General features: G+C 37.2%; 3 protein-coding genes across 3 annotated transcripts; 1 reads left to right on the top strand and 2 right to left on the bottom strand.

Moving 5' to 3' along the window:
• The first annotated feature begins 1,852 nt into the window (after positions 1–1,852).
• Positions 1,853–3,997, top strand: LOC131320614 (uncharacterized). The gene is made up of 2 exons (XM_058351360.1): positions 1,853–2,629; positions 2,779–3,997. Exons 1-2 carry the CDS (start codon positions 1,891–1,893, stop codon positions 3,840–3,842), a joined length of 1,803 nt encoding a protein of 600 aa, XP_058207343.1. The 5' UTR covers positions 1,853–1,890; the 3' UTR covers positions 3,843–3,997.
• A 750-nt stretch (positions 3,998–4,747) lies between these two features.
• LOC131320615 (uncharacterized) lies at positions 4,748–5,220 on the bottom strand. Its single transcript, XM_058351361.1, has 2 exons — positions 5,098–5,220; positions 4,748–5,003 (listed from the first exon to the last, which is right to left on the bottom strand). The coding sequence occupies exons 1-2, from the start codon at positions 5,217–5,219 to the stop codon at positions 4,811–4,813; spliced, it is 315 nt and encodes a 104-aa protein (XP_058207344.1). The 5' UTR covers position 5,220; the 3' UTR covers positions 4,748–4,810.
• Positions 5,221–6,375: 1,155 nt separating this feature from the next.
• Positions 6,376–11,567, bottom strand: LOC131321244 (uncharacterized). Its single transcript, XM_058352248.1, has 8 exons — positions 11,564–11,567; positions 11,128–11,265; positions 9,569–10,033; positions 9,226–9,388; positions 7,783–8,437; positions 7,559–7,693; positions 6,938–7,453; positions 6,376–6,837 (listed from the first exon to the last, which is right to left on the bottom strand). Exons 1-8 carry the CDS (start codon positions 11,565–11,567, stop codon positions 6,376–6,378), a joined length of 2,538 nt encoding a protein of 845 aa, XP_058208231.1.
• Between the last annotated feature and the right edge of the window lie 3,868 nt (positions 11,568–15,435).

The raw sequence follows: 15,435 nt of genomic DNA on the forward strand, positions 1-15,435 counted from the left end.
AAAGAAAGAAAGAAAGAAATTGTATTCGCAACATCAATACTCTTATTATATTTTGGGATAAGTCTCATCCTTGATAAAATGGTTTTTTTGGTGGTTTATGATATCAACTGTTATCGTTGTGGAAAAAAAAAAAAAAAAACATCAATACTCTAATGTAGACCAATCACCAGACCAAATCATGTATCAATATATATTTTTCAAATGGAAAACAATGAAATTCGAATATTCTTTTTTCTTTTTCTTGTTTCGAAGGTGACATTTTTTACGGAAGAATGGTAGTGACTAGTGAGAATCACTTCTAGACATGAGAGAAATATCACAGAAATTCACTGGGTGATTTTTCGGGACAATCATTTATTTGTTTCTTAGTTTTTCCAAGGAAATTGATATTCACATTCCTTTTTTTATTTTTAGTATTGAAAGTGTATATATATTTTTTGCTAAAAAACAAAAAGAGAGTGTGACTATGAATTCCCCTTTCCCAATGCAAATCAAAGAGAATAAACTATAAAATTATTGTGATGAACGTCAAGAAGCGCAATTAAAACATGATGACTTGGATAGCATTGGCTTTTTGCTAAGGAAGGTAGGCTGCTTAAAATGATGGTAGTCACAGAAATAGAAGGAAGTATGTCATTTTTAATTTATTTGCTACTTTTCGTTTTCCTCTCATTATCATGTCACAGAGAATGGGGCTAACTAGGAATGGCAACGAGGTGGGGCGAGACAGATTTTGGCATATCCCGACCAAAATATTTAGCCCCGACCACCGACCGGGAAATGAATGGATTCCCCCACCCTGCTCTATTTTTATAAAAAATTGGCCTAGGGTCCATTGTACCATGTTTGTAACCCACTAAGTCCATTTATCAAATCTCTAACCCACTAAGTCCACTAATTAGTATATGGTAAGGATTCAAGTCCACTCCTTTTAAAAGGGGAAATAGTCCATTACATATTTACCCTTCCAAGAATCCCGTTATCCGTTTAGCCCATTATCCCAATTATCCCTTGTACGTTTGAAATAACGCTATTTACGGGGGGAATAGAGCGACAGCGAGAAAGAGATCGATTGTTCTCTCAAACATCTCCTGTTCCTCATCTGTTGATCTCGAATATTATCCTGTTGTTGGTGATCGATCTCTTCTTGCTCCAAGGATTCCAGGCTATAGTTTCGTCTCTCTACCTATCGGGTATATCTATCTCTATATCGTCTCTCGTCTCTCTCTAGTCATCTGCTGATCTTGAATTTGTTTTATTTTTTTTTTGTTTTGTTTTTGGATTTGTTATTGTACATATGAGAGTTGCATGTTTGGACTGGATAATTTTCGTATCTAACATTGTATATAACGTTATTATACTTATATGACGTTATATCTCTGTTCAGAGTTACGTTGTATATAACGTTATTGTATTCGTATATCGTGATATAACATTATATATTCTCATTCTAGAGTTACACATGACATAAGCAAATATATAACTATATATGTTTGGAATGTTGTCCAGTTTGTGATATATAACAGTGTTTTTTGTGCAGTTGTCATGGATTCAACAATCATGTTTATTTGTAAGTATGGGTTGCAGATTCTTCCGGTGAGGTTATCGGGTGGTGCTAGGTTGAATGATGTTTTAAGCAGCATTCGTAATAGGTGGAAGAATCTGTCTGTTGGTGGGTTTTCTGTTTCATATGCTTATGAGGATGGTTATTGTGCTCTTCAGAATGAATATGATTTTGAGAACATGCTTTTCTTGTTTACTAATTGTGATCGCATAAATGCGAAGGTTGATGAAAATAAACATAGTAGCATGTTAATTACTGGTAGTAACAGTAATGAAGAAGCTGATGTTGATGAAGTTGTTGATGATGAGTTAGAATATGTGGATAGAATGGACCCCGCGGAAAAATATTGTAAACATGCGGAGACTAGGTATTTGACGGAAGATTGGGCTGATTTGATAGAGGGTGTTGGACAAGAATTTCCCTTAGGTGTGAAGGAGTTCAGGGCTGTGCTGGCTAAATATGCGATTGAAAATGGCTTTATGTACCGTTTCGTAAAAAATGACTTACTTAGGGTGACGGCTGTTTGTGTTATTATAGGGTGTGAATGGAATGTCCATGCTATTTTAAATAGAACCAATGGAGTATTTCATATTAAAAAGTGTCATAATGAGCATAATTGTGGTTCAACATATCGAACCAATAAGCATAAGCGCGTGTCATCCCGTCTGGTTGCGAATGAGATAGCTGGGATTATTGAGAAAAAACCCAAGACTTCTCCAATTGACATGCTGGATTGGTTCACGGACAAGTATGGGCTTGATTTGTGCTATCATAGTGCTTGGTTAGGTGTTGAGAAGGCAAGGGGGGAATTATATGGAGATTATGAAGGTTCATTCGATAGGCTTCGGTGGTACGTTGAAGCTGCAAGGGCTACGAATCCGGGTAGCGTATTGAGGCTTGAATCTGAACCTGTAACCAAGGAGTTTTCGCGGCTGTTTGTATCGTTTGACGCTTGTATCAAGGGGTTCAACTATTGTCGGCCTTTTTTGTGTCTTGATGCCACCCATCTGAAAGGTAGATTTAAAGGAACACTCCTTGCCGCAACAGGGAAAGATGCAAATCAATGTATGTTTGTCTTGGTTGTTTATGTTTTGACCTTATATAATAAATTTCATTTGTACAGTTTTGAATATATAACACTGTATGTTTTATTATTTGAAGTTACACATGGTATAAGTTTGCATATAACGTAATATGTTATCATTCATGTGCAGGTTTATTCCCTATAGCTTTTGCAATTTGTGACGCTGAAAATGATGCTAATTGGACTTGGTTTCTTGGCCTTTTGAGGAGTATATTGTCCACACGTTCTATTACATTTATTACTGATCGTAACGCAGGTCTTGTCAACAATATTCCTGTTATGTTCCCCGGTTGTCATCATGCATACTGTCTTTATCACCTACAGTTTAACTTGAAGGATCACTTTCCTGGGCGGTTTAGGAAAGGTTTTCGGAATAGGCTCGTTGAATTGTTCAACAAATGTGCATATGCTTCATCGGTGTCGGTTTACAAAGCTGCTGAGGAAGAATTTTACCAATTTGGTGGAGAAAAAGCTAGGACCTTTATTGCGAGTGTCCCCAAAGAGCATTGGAGTAACGCGTATTTTGAAGGTCAACGGTATGGTGAGATGAGTTCTAGTGCTGTGGAATCATTTAATAATTGGATTCTTAAAGCTCGGGAAATGCCTGTATTTTATTTAGTCGATGAGCTTCGTCGGAAAATTATGAAGCAAATGGCAGATAGGAGAGTAAAGTCGATGAAATGGAATTCAGTGATTTGTCCGAAGATGGATAAGAAGTTAGCTCGCTTTATTAAGAAAGGAAGGTCATGGAGGATCATTATGTCAAAGGTTGGTTTGTACGAGGTGCGCTGTCTTCCCCCGAAGGTAGTATCTGTTGAGGAAAGGACGTGCTCTTGTGGTAAGTGGCAGTCGACCGGTTTCATGTGTAGGCATGCTGCAACGGTTATTATTAAAGCTTGCGGAGGGGAAGGAAATTTGGTGGACCACATGGATCCGTTATACCTTGTTGATGCGTGTCGGCGTGCATATGAAGAACCCATATATCCAGTTGCAGAGAGTGACATTCCCGATTTTACAAAAGAAGGTGACCGGGTTATAAATCCTCCACGGAATAGGCGGCCAGCAGGTAGGCCCAAGGTTAAACGCATTCGTTCAAGGGGTGAAGAGTCGTACACCAGGCCAAATAAATGTGGGAGGTGCCACAAGGCTACAAAGCACAACCGAAGAACATGCAAAGAGCCAAATGATATATGAGGCAAGGAGGTCAAATATGAGAATAAAGGAGAGATTAGGACGAATCTATATTATAAAGTTGGGGGGTTGTTTTGTTTTTCTTTATTCGTGCTGAAAATAGTGAAATTGTTTCTTTTGGATTATGGATAAATAAATAGTTCTGTTGTTTTGTGGACGTGAGGTGTGTACAGTTTGACATTTTAGCTTTATATAACCTTATATAACATTCTATATTCTCCTTTTTAGATACACTGCTGTTTTATAGACATCAGTTGTGTACGGTGTAACATATTACATTTATATAACGTTATATAAATTTCCATATTCTCCTTTTCTGGTCCACTGTATATAACGTTATTAAACTTATATAACGTTATATAACATTATATATTATTTTTTCCTTATGTTACATATTAAATACTCAAATATATGACCATATATGTTTGTTATGTTGTACAGTTTTTTGATATATAACCATCAGTAATTTGTTTTTTTTTGAAAAATTAAGGATGCAAACCTAAAATGATTTTCGTTGTTTTGGTTTAACGTTATATATTGGAATTCATTAACAATAACCATTTGTCCAGTTAAGAATATATAACGTTATAATGTTTTATACAGTGGAAACAGCACAGCACAACCAAAAGAAATCATTTAACATTGTAATATAACATCCTGTCGTGTATTTGAGTCCATAAGTAAATATGACCATGTAGGTAGATCGAATATATTGTGATGAACTATACATTTTAATTTCCAAATGTAACAGCCTGCCAACATTCCCAATTACATTAACATATTAATTCCTTCATTTACAAAATGTACCATCTAAAACAGACCATCACTGCGGATCAAAAAAAAAAAAAACAGACCATCACTAACAGTTAATAGGCGAAGTCAAATCCGATCAAAATGTTCAGACCCCTTAACCAAATAAAATCCCAAACCCAAAAATAATGTATCGGAAACACCAAAAAATGCACGGACGCTCATTGCGACGCCTTCCCCATCCTTCTTGCTTCCCATTTCTTTATCGTCCAGCTTCTACCTTCATCGTTCAAAAATCGAGATACTAAACCGGCTCTATACTTGTCAATTTCAGTCTTTGTCAATGTTTTTGGGATTGGCTCAAGGTGCGCCAATACTTCCATGAGAATGCACACAATAACACCACAATCAACCCTGCATAGTTATGTGGCAAATAAACATGATAAGTTGATTTGGAGTTCTTTGCAAACTGTTGTATGTAGAAGTTGTATGGAGTTTCGAAGCTTACGATGTACTTTCTTGTTGTGGAGCATGTTGAGGTGAGAAGATTGGAGCATCAAAATTCTGTTCTTCAAAGAGTATTTCCGTACCTGCACTTTGGTTCTTCATCTCAGCATGCATCTCCTTCATGTAATTCTCCACATATTTTTTCTACATTTACAATGCACAATATTAGTGATGGTGATATTTTTTGTGAATGGATTTTCGAGTATTTGCATATATGGAATTATTAATCGTACCACAAAGGTGGCGTCCTTCAGGAGTGGATCTCTGCCGTCTCTCTTTCTCAACGAATTGTAGTGCATCCAATTTTTTTTCCTAACATCAAAGAAAAGAATTGTCCAATGGTACGGTGTAATTTTCATTGATTTGTCTCCATTGCCATTCATAGGGAATACCAAGTAACGATAGTATTTAGTCCCATTTTTCCGGACGTTTTCAAACACACGTTCAAGCTTATTGTCGAGTAGAACTGCTCTCATATCGCTTTTCGGGGTGTTCAGTATAGTCTGTTGAATTGGTAAATCTTGTAAGTACAGTAGACAAATGGTCATATATAACCTTAAATATGCAGGCATTTACAAGAGTAAAATATATGTTTTTTACCCAGATGGTGCATGGGAAATATGCAACGTTACTGTGGTTGTATTTATCATTATCCAGCTGGATCGTTAGCATACGAGTTAGACCGTCGATCATCTGCATTATTTTCCATATTTAGGTAAGAATATAATCGACCAATATGTACACAAATTGTTTATATGTTTTTGATGCATGATATAAGATAGGATTTCCATACCCAGTTTGAGACGTCCCCTCCTTGTAATAGTTTCAGTATGTCTTCTAGAGGTACAACTTCTCTCGTCACATCGTTGGTCCAGACAGTGCAACTGTTATCACATATGTTTGACATTATATCATTGCATTAATGGTCATAAATAAGAAAATGTGGAAATATGTACTCTTCTGTTTTTTCATCTATGAACAAATAGCAGTTAACAGTTAATGTAATGAAATGCATTATAGCTAAAAAGGATGAGGCATAGTAAAAGGCCAAGGAAATGAACCATGAACCTTAAAACAACACATGAAAAGTCATAAGCCAGAAGGAAGTTTTCCCCTTTCACTTTCACAGAATCACAAGGTACCAAAAAATCTTCACTAGTGTAACATGTAATTGCCCTACCAAGTCGCAAAACAGTACAATGTACCCTTTCACGGCAGATCCTAACATGCAATAGGTTATATGAGGATATATGAGGTTATATGATTGTAGTATATTTACTTATGTGAGATCTGCGTCAGAACAGTCAACGATTTGTTGCAATAGCTTCGCATCGGTATTCGATAGCAAGTGAATCAACGGTGCTGCACTAGGATTCCACTTTTGTTTCAATTTATTCTTTGCCCCCTTTTGCAAATCACTGTAGACATAATCGTCTAACCGCTTCTCCACTCTGGTGAACTTTTTTTTCACTCCTCTAGTTAGCGACGATGATTTCACTTTTACTTTCGTTTTTCCCCTCTTCCCTTTCGGTGTGTCGCATTCTAGTATACTCGTGTATGCTTCAACAGTCGTACTGTCCACTTCTGCATCTGGCAGCATTATGTACTCTGGCCCACCCTCATCCTGGACAAATTCAATCCCCCCTTCTTCTTCTTCTTCTTCTTCTTCTTCTTCTTCTTCCACATTTTCTATTTCTTGTTCTTTAGACTTGGTTTCCTTCTCGCCCACATCTTCAACTGGCTGTTTTTTAAAAAAAAACACGACACTTATAATTGATAACTTATTACCTAAATAGGATTATTAAATAGCATGCATATATATCCTAATATATTTGACTTACCTTGTACGTTTGTGTTACAGCATGTGTCACAAAATCATCAATTATATCTCCGGCCACTTCAAGTTTTTCTTCAACAATGTCTTTCTCTATGAGCATGCCGCCTATCTCCGTATGTAACGTAACATTTTCGTGCTCTAGGTGGTCTTTATCAAATTGTGCGGAGATGCCTTCGAATCCTAAACCAGGTGTTGTGGTTTGTGTATGCTTTGTAATCCTCCTCCTAAGTTCAACTATTGTGTCAGATTTCTCCTTGTTTTCCCTCCGAAGTTCAGAAATTATATGGTCCTTTTCTGCATTATTTTCGGTCAAGGTTCTGATTATACCTAGTAGGTCTACCACTTCATCCTGCTCACTTTCTGTTTCCTCATCACTCGTATCCTCCACGACCTCATCGCCCGACTTGTCAACTGCCGTCTTCAACTTAGCAGCCTTGACATCAGTCTTGACATCAGGGACTAGGGAAAACCTATACAATTCTTCCTCCGCGTCGCTTGGCTCCAATTCTGAAGATAATACCTTTAAAAATAGACAATAACCAATGATGTTTATAAATCACATCTAGCACCAAAACTGTTTATAAATACGTTCATAAAAAAACATATAACTCTATACAATGCTTACCAACTGCGGATCAAGAGAGTCCAAGTTGTTTGTACGCAGTGCATTTGTTAGGTCACCAATCCTCCACTTGATGAACCTTGGTATGATTTGTGGATCTCCCTGATTAATTAAAGACACGTGCTCACAAAGCCAATACTGTTTTTAAAAGAAGGCACAAATTAGTTTTAAACGAACAAAAAAATTGGAAAACCTATAAACATTATAAATGGGGAAGTCATTGTTACCATAAGTCCCATTACGCATCCTCCGACTTTTGTTGGTTTCAAAGAAGCCCTTTTGTTCAATTCTTGGATAACGTCTTCGGTGATGAAGGTTGCCCAATCGTAGGAGGTGCTATTATCCAAATATTCCACGAACTCCAAGTAACCCCAACTCACTCTGGCTTGTGTGTTTGCAAAAAATAATGTCCCTATTAACAAAAGGCATAGGACACGCGCCAAATCATTCGCATCCTGCAAAGTGGTGCCTTTAACAGCCTTGGTAAAGAATTCCCTTAGTAACGGAATTGTTAATATCCTTTGGCCTTTGGGACCCGGGCAAAGACGATCAGCGAAGTCTAATTTTGGGACCCTTGGAGTTGGATTTAGTACAATCCTTTTAGGACCAGATTGTATTCCAAATATGAGTGTAACCTCTTTCGCCGTTATTTTCACAGACTTGCCACCCAATTTGAATCTCCCACTTGTACCCTCATATTGTTTTACCAACTTTAAAACGTCGGTATCGCTCTTCCTTACGTAGGCCTCATCCATTTTTGCTTCTACAATACCCAACAAAATTTTCGCAAATGGTGTTTTATTGATCTCCTGAATTTGAAGTGGTGTGAATTCCCCGGTAGGAATACTCCTTATCAGTTTTACCACAGTATTTAAAGTTGACCTGCATAAAATACACACATTGGTACAGAATATCATATATATAAGCAATACACTGGAAATGATTCAGAGTACCATATATAACCATATATAATTCAGGTAATAACATTATACATAACCTTTCACAATTACATATATCATATATAACATTATATCAATGTTAATATGGAACATCTAACATTAATATGATAGTGCAATACAATTAAAATGATACAGAATAACTATCCCCATTCCTTGCATGCATCCCTTATCTTAGCTAAAAGGTTCGATTCAGCCGAGAGATCGATCAACGGTATTTTTCATTCTCGGTGAATATGGCATGATTGGGATAAGCTGAATCCACTGCATCCATCATTGTTATGTATTGGAAGATGTACCTAGCTAGCTAGGTCGTTAGTAAATTCTCTGTTTGTATGGGATTGGTCTGACAGTGACATATATATAGAACAAAAGTGGGACTAAATTTGGACAAGTTTTCGATTCATCGGTTTCTAGGGTTATGTCATGCATGGCGTATATAATTATAATGTAATACTACTTGTAACTTTCTAAAAAGGAATAGTATTCAGAACAGCTAAGCCACACGTGCTCTGTATAAATCTTTAGAAGTAATGTATTGATCAACAGATTGTTTTCACGTGTTCATATTACTGTATCAAACTAGCAAGTCAATATAATTCAAGTATCAAACTAGCAAGTTAATAACATCATATATATCCTGTCACAAGTCAGTATAACATATATAATATTATATCAATACAATCATATATACATATATTCATGTGTCCTTACCTGTACTGAATATGTCTCTTTACATTCCGGGGATTATTAGACATCCCAGGTTCTACTTTTTCTTGTTTTCGTTTGCCCTTGAACCCTTCACTTTTATGCCCTTTCTTCCCCTTTCCCTTTTCTTCTTCATCCCTCTCTTCTTCATCCCACTCATCTTCTTCTTCTTCATCCCACTCATCTTCTTCTTCTTCCCCCTTTTCCTTTTTGTTCACCTTTGATTTTCTGTTCAAACATCCGTCCTTGGGGATTTGAGACCTTGTTTTCCTTTTAAATCCTTTGTTCTCCCTTTCTTTTGGCGGTGGTTTTTTTTCTTTCTTCTTTGTGTCGATCTTTTTTTCTTCACCATCCTTACCCCTTTTCAATTTATGCACTGCCTCAGAAGAACGTGTCACTCTCTTTGTCGGGGATTGCAGATTTATAACTCCTTCATCTTCCCTTTTTGCCCTTTTCCTCTTTCTCTCATAAACATTTTCAGTCTCTGGCTTTTTACCATGGTCTGTGAACTTGATTCTTGTCGGCATCACCTTTTTAGTTGGGGTAGGTGATTTCTGTACAGTTGGTGTTTCATCATCAACTACTAGTCCTTTACTCTTTTTTCCGTCCACTTTTTTCCGGGGGGTGGGTGAGGCAGACTTGACGACCTTGGACTTTTCCTCACTGTCTTCAATATTTATGACAGTTGGGTCTACTGTCCGTTTCCTTGGTGATTTCTTCTGCCTCATCTGTTTTTGATGGTCAATCATTGCTAATGGTTGAGCATTTGCCACAGGTACCAACTCTTTCCCTGTGATTTCTGGTTTAGTCATTGCTGCACATACAATGAACAAAATTAACATATGGAAATATACAGCTTTATACGTTTATGATAATCAGTGGTTAAATGTAAACATAAACGTTATATAACCTAAATGTCATACGTCTCATTATACACTATACCAGCAAAATCACATGTAACCATATATGTAATGAATGATGGCCCGATATAGTATACATTATAGGATATATAACCATATATATCTCATGTACAGAGGGAAAACGTGTTTTCGTTGAATTGGGTTATATCTATAAGACGAATTAAATTATATTATTGAAATGGTCCGCGCATCGGCCTAGTTGATCCGAATATATAGGCAACATTGATACAATCTTATATACTCGCACTCGAAACCCTAACATAGCTTGGCCAAACCATATATATAACCATAAATACGAAAAGAAACATAAACTGGACTGCTCTAGATAACAAAAAATTGAACATCCAGCAGTAAGCTTTCAATTGTATAACGTATACAAGAGTTTTGTCTAAAATTCAAAATACTAGGGGGATTTAAACATGACATTTTTAGGGGACATGATATCAATTTTCTAGAGAGATACTGGAGGGAAATTCCGGTTTAGCTCCTAAGTTGGGAAAAAACTTATAAGTACACTCTACCTCAACTGATAACTTGGCCAACCCAATTATATAACCATATATACTAAGAGAATCATAAACTGGACTGCTCATATATTGATATAACCATATATACTCGCAAGTAAAACACTAAATTATCATAGCCAGACCAGTTATATAACCAATATATACGAAAAGAAAAACAAAAACATGTAACCATTAACCATTTGATAGGATTGATGGTATAGATTGCACAAGAACTAAGAACATATGACTGCTCAAGAACTAAGAACATATGACTGCTCAAACCAGATATATAACCATATATGCTGGACTGCTCAAACATACACATAAACATACATATAAACCATTCATAAAAAACCCTCAAAAGAGATCATCAAACTCTGAACTTAAAGAAATCTAATTTATGATATAACAATATATATACAAAACCCGAACTTAAAATACCCAAACCATTCATATAACCATATATACAAAGATAAACATACCAAGTGTATCGATTGCGTCGTAGGATCTGATGGAGAAGTCTGTCAGCAAAGTCTGATTTTGAGACCCTGAAATTAGGGCGACAAACGGAGAAGAACGATTCAAAACAAACTTGCAAACATTTTCCGCAACCATATGAACTAAACAACATCAGTTTAGAGTATGAACATCTCTTGAAAGTCAACACAAATGATCTATAATAAACAGCAGTCCAATGCAAACCTATGCTACTCGGCATATCAAAAGTAAAAAAATCATTGATATAACCATATATATACTATCAATCGAATCTCTAACTCAATTCAACCATACCATACTAGATCAGAGATTGATATAACCATATATAACCGTCATTAATATAACCATATATATACTAACAATTGAATCCCTAGCTTTACCAAACACCAACCTAGCAAATATATATATAACCATATATACCCATAGTTCACTTTTGGTTTTCTAAGAAACACACCGAATGGATCGTAGCAAGGCAATGGGGATGAACCGAAGGATTTCGACGGCGACCGTCTATGCAGAAAGACGGAGATGAATCAAACGAAATCGGAAAAGGAGAATATATACCGTTAATGTCCGATGAACGAGTGAGGAACGACCACATGCACCAGAATAAAACGGATGAAGAACGGGCGACGAACGGAGACGAACTACAAAGAAGGTCCGACGAACTAGGGCGACGAACGGCAACGATCGGAGAAGCAAGACCGTCGGTGAACGAAGAAGTCCGACATCGATCGGTTAACGAAGAAGGCCGACGGCGATCCACTGATCTTCACAAACCGTCTAGGTGTTTTGAGTATTTTACAGGAATCGTCCAGTTTCTTCCTTCTGAAAGGGGGGGAGGGGGGGGGGGGGGGGAAGGGGGGAGGGGTTTTGTAGTGATTTGGGAGTTTTATTCGGGATATGGAGAATTTTGAACTGAATGTTTTTGAATTGATGAAAAAACGGGGCAAATTTTTTTTATAAAATAAGGGTATATTAGTCCAATCAGGGTTATTATATCCTTACTAAGAGGTTAATGGACTTAAGGGGTTATAGAATTTAGAAATGGACTTATAGGGTTTAAAAAGTGCTATAATGGACTTATGAAAAATTCTCCCCTATTTTTATTATCGATTAACAAAATATGTTCTAGACTCCAAATAACTGTGAACAAATAATAAAAGTTCACTAAATAACTGTTACGACTTAACCAAAATCTACCATCTAAAAGTAAAATTGAAGATATAATTATTACATTATGTGGTTTTTTAGTTCTAAGTGTAAAAATACAAGAATAGAAACAAATTTTTATGCAAAAAATAAATCCGGGGCAGGTAATAATGTCTACTCAAACCCGATTGGGTTTTTTCAATTCTCTCACGACCCCAATCCAATACTCGAAAATTTATCAAAAATCAACCCCAACGAAGTGGGTCAGGGGCGGGGCAGTTGAATTGCCAATATCTAGGGCTAACCGGCTGTCATATACATATAAATGGATTTAACTGTTCTGAGTAATTCTTGACCAGACCAATTCATGTTCACACTAGCATTTCTTATTGTAGGAATTGCTTAATCTAATGGTTATCCGTCGATAGACTCAATACCATCTTAAGTAATGACTTTATGTTGTAATCGGCATCCCACTGTGGGCATTCTTTGTCATTGCAATAATTTTCTCGCCCGGCACTTTCCTTGCAAGTAAGGCTGCAAACGAGCCGAGTTTTACAATTTTTAAACTTGTTTATTAAGTTTTTGGAGAACTTGAGCTTGAGCTCAGTGAAAACTGAGTCGAGCTCGAGCCGAGCGGGCCTTGACTTGACTCAAGTTTGTTCACGAGACTCAATGGACCAACAAAAAATGTATATATATATCCTCGCATTGGCCTTATACAACCAAAAATATTTTAATTGTAAAGATATATATCTTTCATTTTTCTACAGAGAGGGGGTCTATTAGTGTGTATGTGCTCTCGTCTCCCTTGGTTGACTGGAAAGTGAAAACGGAAAGAAGAAATTATGAAATAACAATAAAAATCCTAAACTTAAGTATATATACCCCGGTTCGCGAGCCGAGCTTATCCTAACTTGAGCTCGGCTTGCTTACAAAATGAGTCGAAAAAATCGGCTCGAGCTTGTTCGTTTAACTGAAAGTGTTAAAGCATCCAACTCCAAACCAATTGGCAAAGAGTGGAGAGGCTGTCCAAGCTCATATACTAGTTTTGGAGGAGATATTTAACTGATGTGGGACAAATCCCAATACTCCTCCGCACGTGCGACCCCTGACTCGCACGTGGAGAGGTCAACAAAGGATTCAGAACACACGAATCACAATGAAATAAAGTGCAACTATGGCACAAACAAAGAGGAAAAACCTCCGAAACTCTAGCTCTGATACCATGTTAAAGCATCCAACTCCAAACCAATTGGCAAAGAGTGGAGAGGCTGCCCAAGCTCATATACTAGTTTTGGAGGAGATATTTAACCGATGTGGGACAAATCCCAATAAAAAGAGCCATTAACAAGCCAAGTTGCGAACCGCTCGGTTTGTTTGCAGCCCTAATTGCAAGTTTTGATCCTATACCCCCATCAGGTTTTCAATGGGCATTGCGCTTATGGATAATTTGTACAAACAAAAGTTGAAGGAGATAAAATTTTCAAGTTGGGACGTGTATCTTTTTCGTAATTGATATAGTGGTTCAATTTGTGTATGTAATATACCACGACGCTTAAACGTATTATAGAAATCCATTTGCTCAAAGAATTGTTTGGTGCTTTTGTAGATGTAAGAGACTCTTCAAGAAAATTAGAAGATAATGAATTGGTCTATTTACAAGATAATGAATTGGTCTATTTACAACCCTTCATTTCTTTCGTGCTATGTCGTTGCGTTGCATATATCACGTTTGCCCTTTCGGTAAGTTGAGTTTAGACCCTTTCATAATCGTTTTTTCACATTAAAAAAGGGGTAATTACCACACATTTCAACCCACAACTAGCCCACTCACCCCTTCTTTTTTTAGTTTCTCTGGTGGCTTCGGTACCAAGGCAGGTAACGGTGCCAGACACCGTTAGCCGAGGTCCCGTGAGGGTCCGATCCGCAGGTCAATGCAAATGGACTGCGGTGTATTGATTCGGTTAAATGTTCGGTAGAGGTCCTTCGGTGCCAACCTCGGTAAATTGCCAGCAACATGCAATTTATTTGCATGGACATTTCTGCGGAATTCATGAAAAGAGTTTGTTATACCGGGGGGACCAGAAGGGTTACGTGGCAAATGTAATCATTATGATAAGATCTGGTCATGTGCTCCGTAACCGTTTTCGCTCCTGTCGTCATATATGACGTCATCTGAGGCAGTTACCTGAGCGTAACCTTCACGCGCCAGCTTGGAGGGCAAGCAAACCTAGGTCTATAAATACAAAAGGACATTTATCTTTGGAGGTATGTCATTCTTCCCTAACCCTAGATCTACATTCTCTCCTGAGATCTGACTTGATCGTCGGAGGGTTACTGGGTTATTCCAGCCCTAGTGACTTGTTGCAGGTCCAGAAGCAGGGGAACGAACCAGCGGAAGCCGGAAGGAGAATCCTAATCCAGGCCAAGGTCCCGACAAATCGAACCCGTACAATTTTGTAGCTTAAGAAACCAACGTGAAATGAGATCTGCACTTGGGCCATCAGTAGGTAGAAAGGGATTTTGAGCAGTTGGAATGGGTAGGGCTGGGCCAGATGTTGAGCCAGTGTTGCCATCTTGGAAAATTTTGTTTTGGAGCAAAGGAAATTTCATGGTGTTGGCTAGCCCCTTAAGGCCGCGTTACATAAACCTTTTTTTAAAAAAAACCAGCTTATTTTATATTTTTAAATTCAAAAACAATGTAAGTAAAAAAATAATTTTTTAATTTTTTTTTCACCATATAAAAGATCTTGATAAGATCTATTAAATAAGATCTATATTGGCAAGAAAATTATTTGTGTAAACATATTATTTTTTAGCTTAAAACTAATATCTTCTTACAAAATAAGTACTTATTTAAGATTTTAGAATGGGGCCTAATTCCGAGAGTCGTCCCCACTGTATCCTGAGGGGTTGACCCGGAATAATTTTGGACGGAATCCCCGTGCTGAAGGGACCCGATCAGATTGCATAGGAGAGTAATTGTCCACGTGCTGCTATGTGTACATATGAAATGTACATACTATATATATGGATTTTGTGGGATTTATTTTGGGTCTCACAAAAATGATCTGAACCGTTCATTATTTTTAAAATATTTTTTTATGAGGCCTTGTAAAAAATTAGCTGAACCCAAT

Source organism: Rhododendron vialii, chromosome 3a (assembly GCF_030253575.1).
Source record: "Rhododendron vialii isolate Sample 1 chromosome 3a, ASM3025357v1".
NCBI lineage: Eukaryota > Viridiplantae > Streptophyta > Magnoliopsida > Ericales > Ericaceae > Rhododendron > Rhododendron vialii.

Coding starts and splice junctions, on each gene's coding strand:
- LOC131320614 (XM_058351360.1), top strand. CDS start 1,891: ATGGACCCCGCGGAAAAATATTGTAAACATGCGGAGACTAGGTATTTG. Junction 2,630..2,778: donor AGGGAAAGATGCAAATCAAT/GTATGTTTGTCT, acceptor ATTCATGTGCAG/GTTTATTCCCTATAGCTTTT.
- LOC131320615 (XM_058351361.1), bottom strand. CDS start 5,219: ATGAAGGAGATGCATGCTGAGATGAAGAACCAAAGTGCAGGTACGGAA. Junction 5,004..5,097: donor CCACAACAAGAAAGTACATC/GTAAGCTTCGAA, acceptor ATAACTATGCAG/GGTTGATTGTGGTGTTATTG.
- LOC131321244 (XM_058352248.1), bottom strand. Junction 7,694..7,782: donor GATGCGTAATGGGACTTATG/GTAACAATGACT, acceptor TTTTAAAAACAG/TATTGGCTTTGTGAGCACGT. Junction 6,838..6,937: donor CTGTAACACAAACGTACAAG/GTAAGTCAAATA, acceptor TTTAAAAAACAG/CCAGTTGAAGATGTGGGCGA.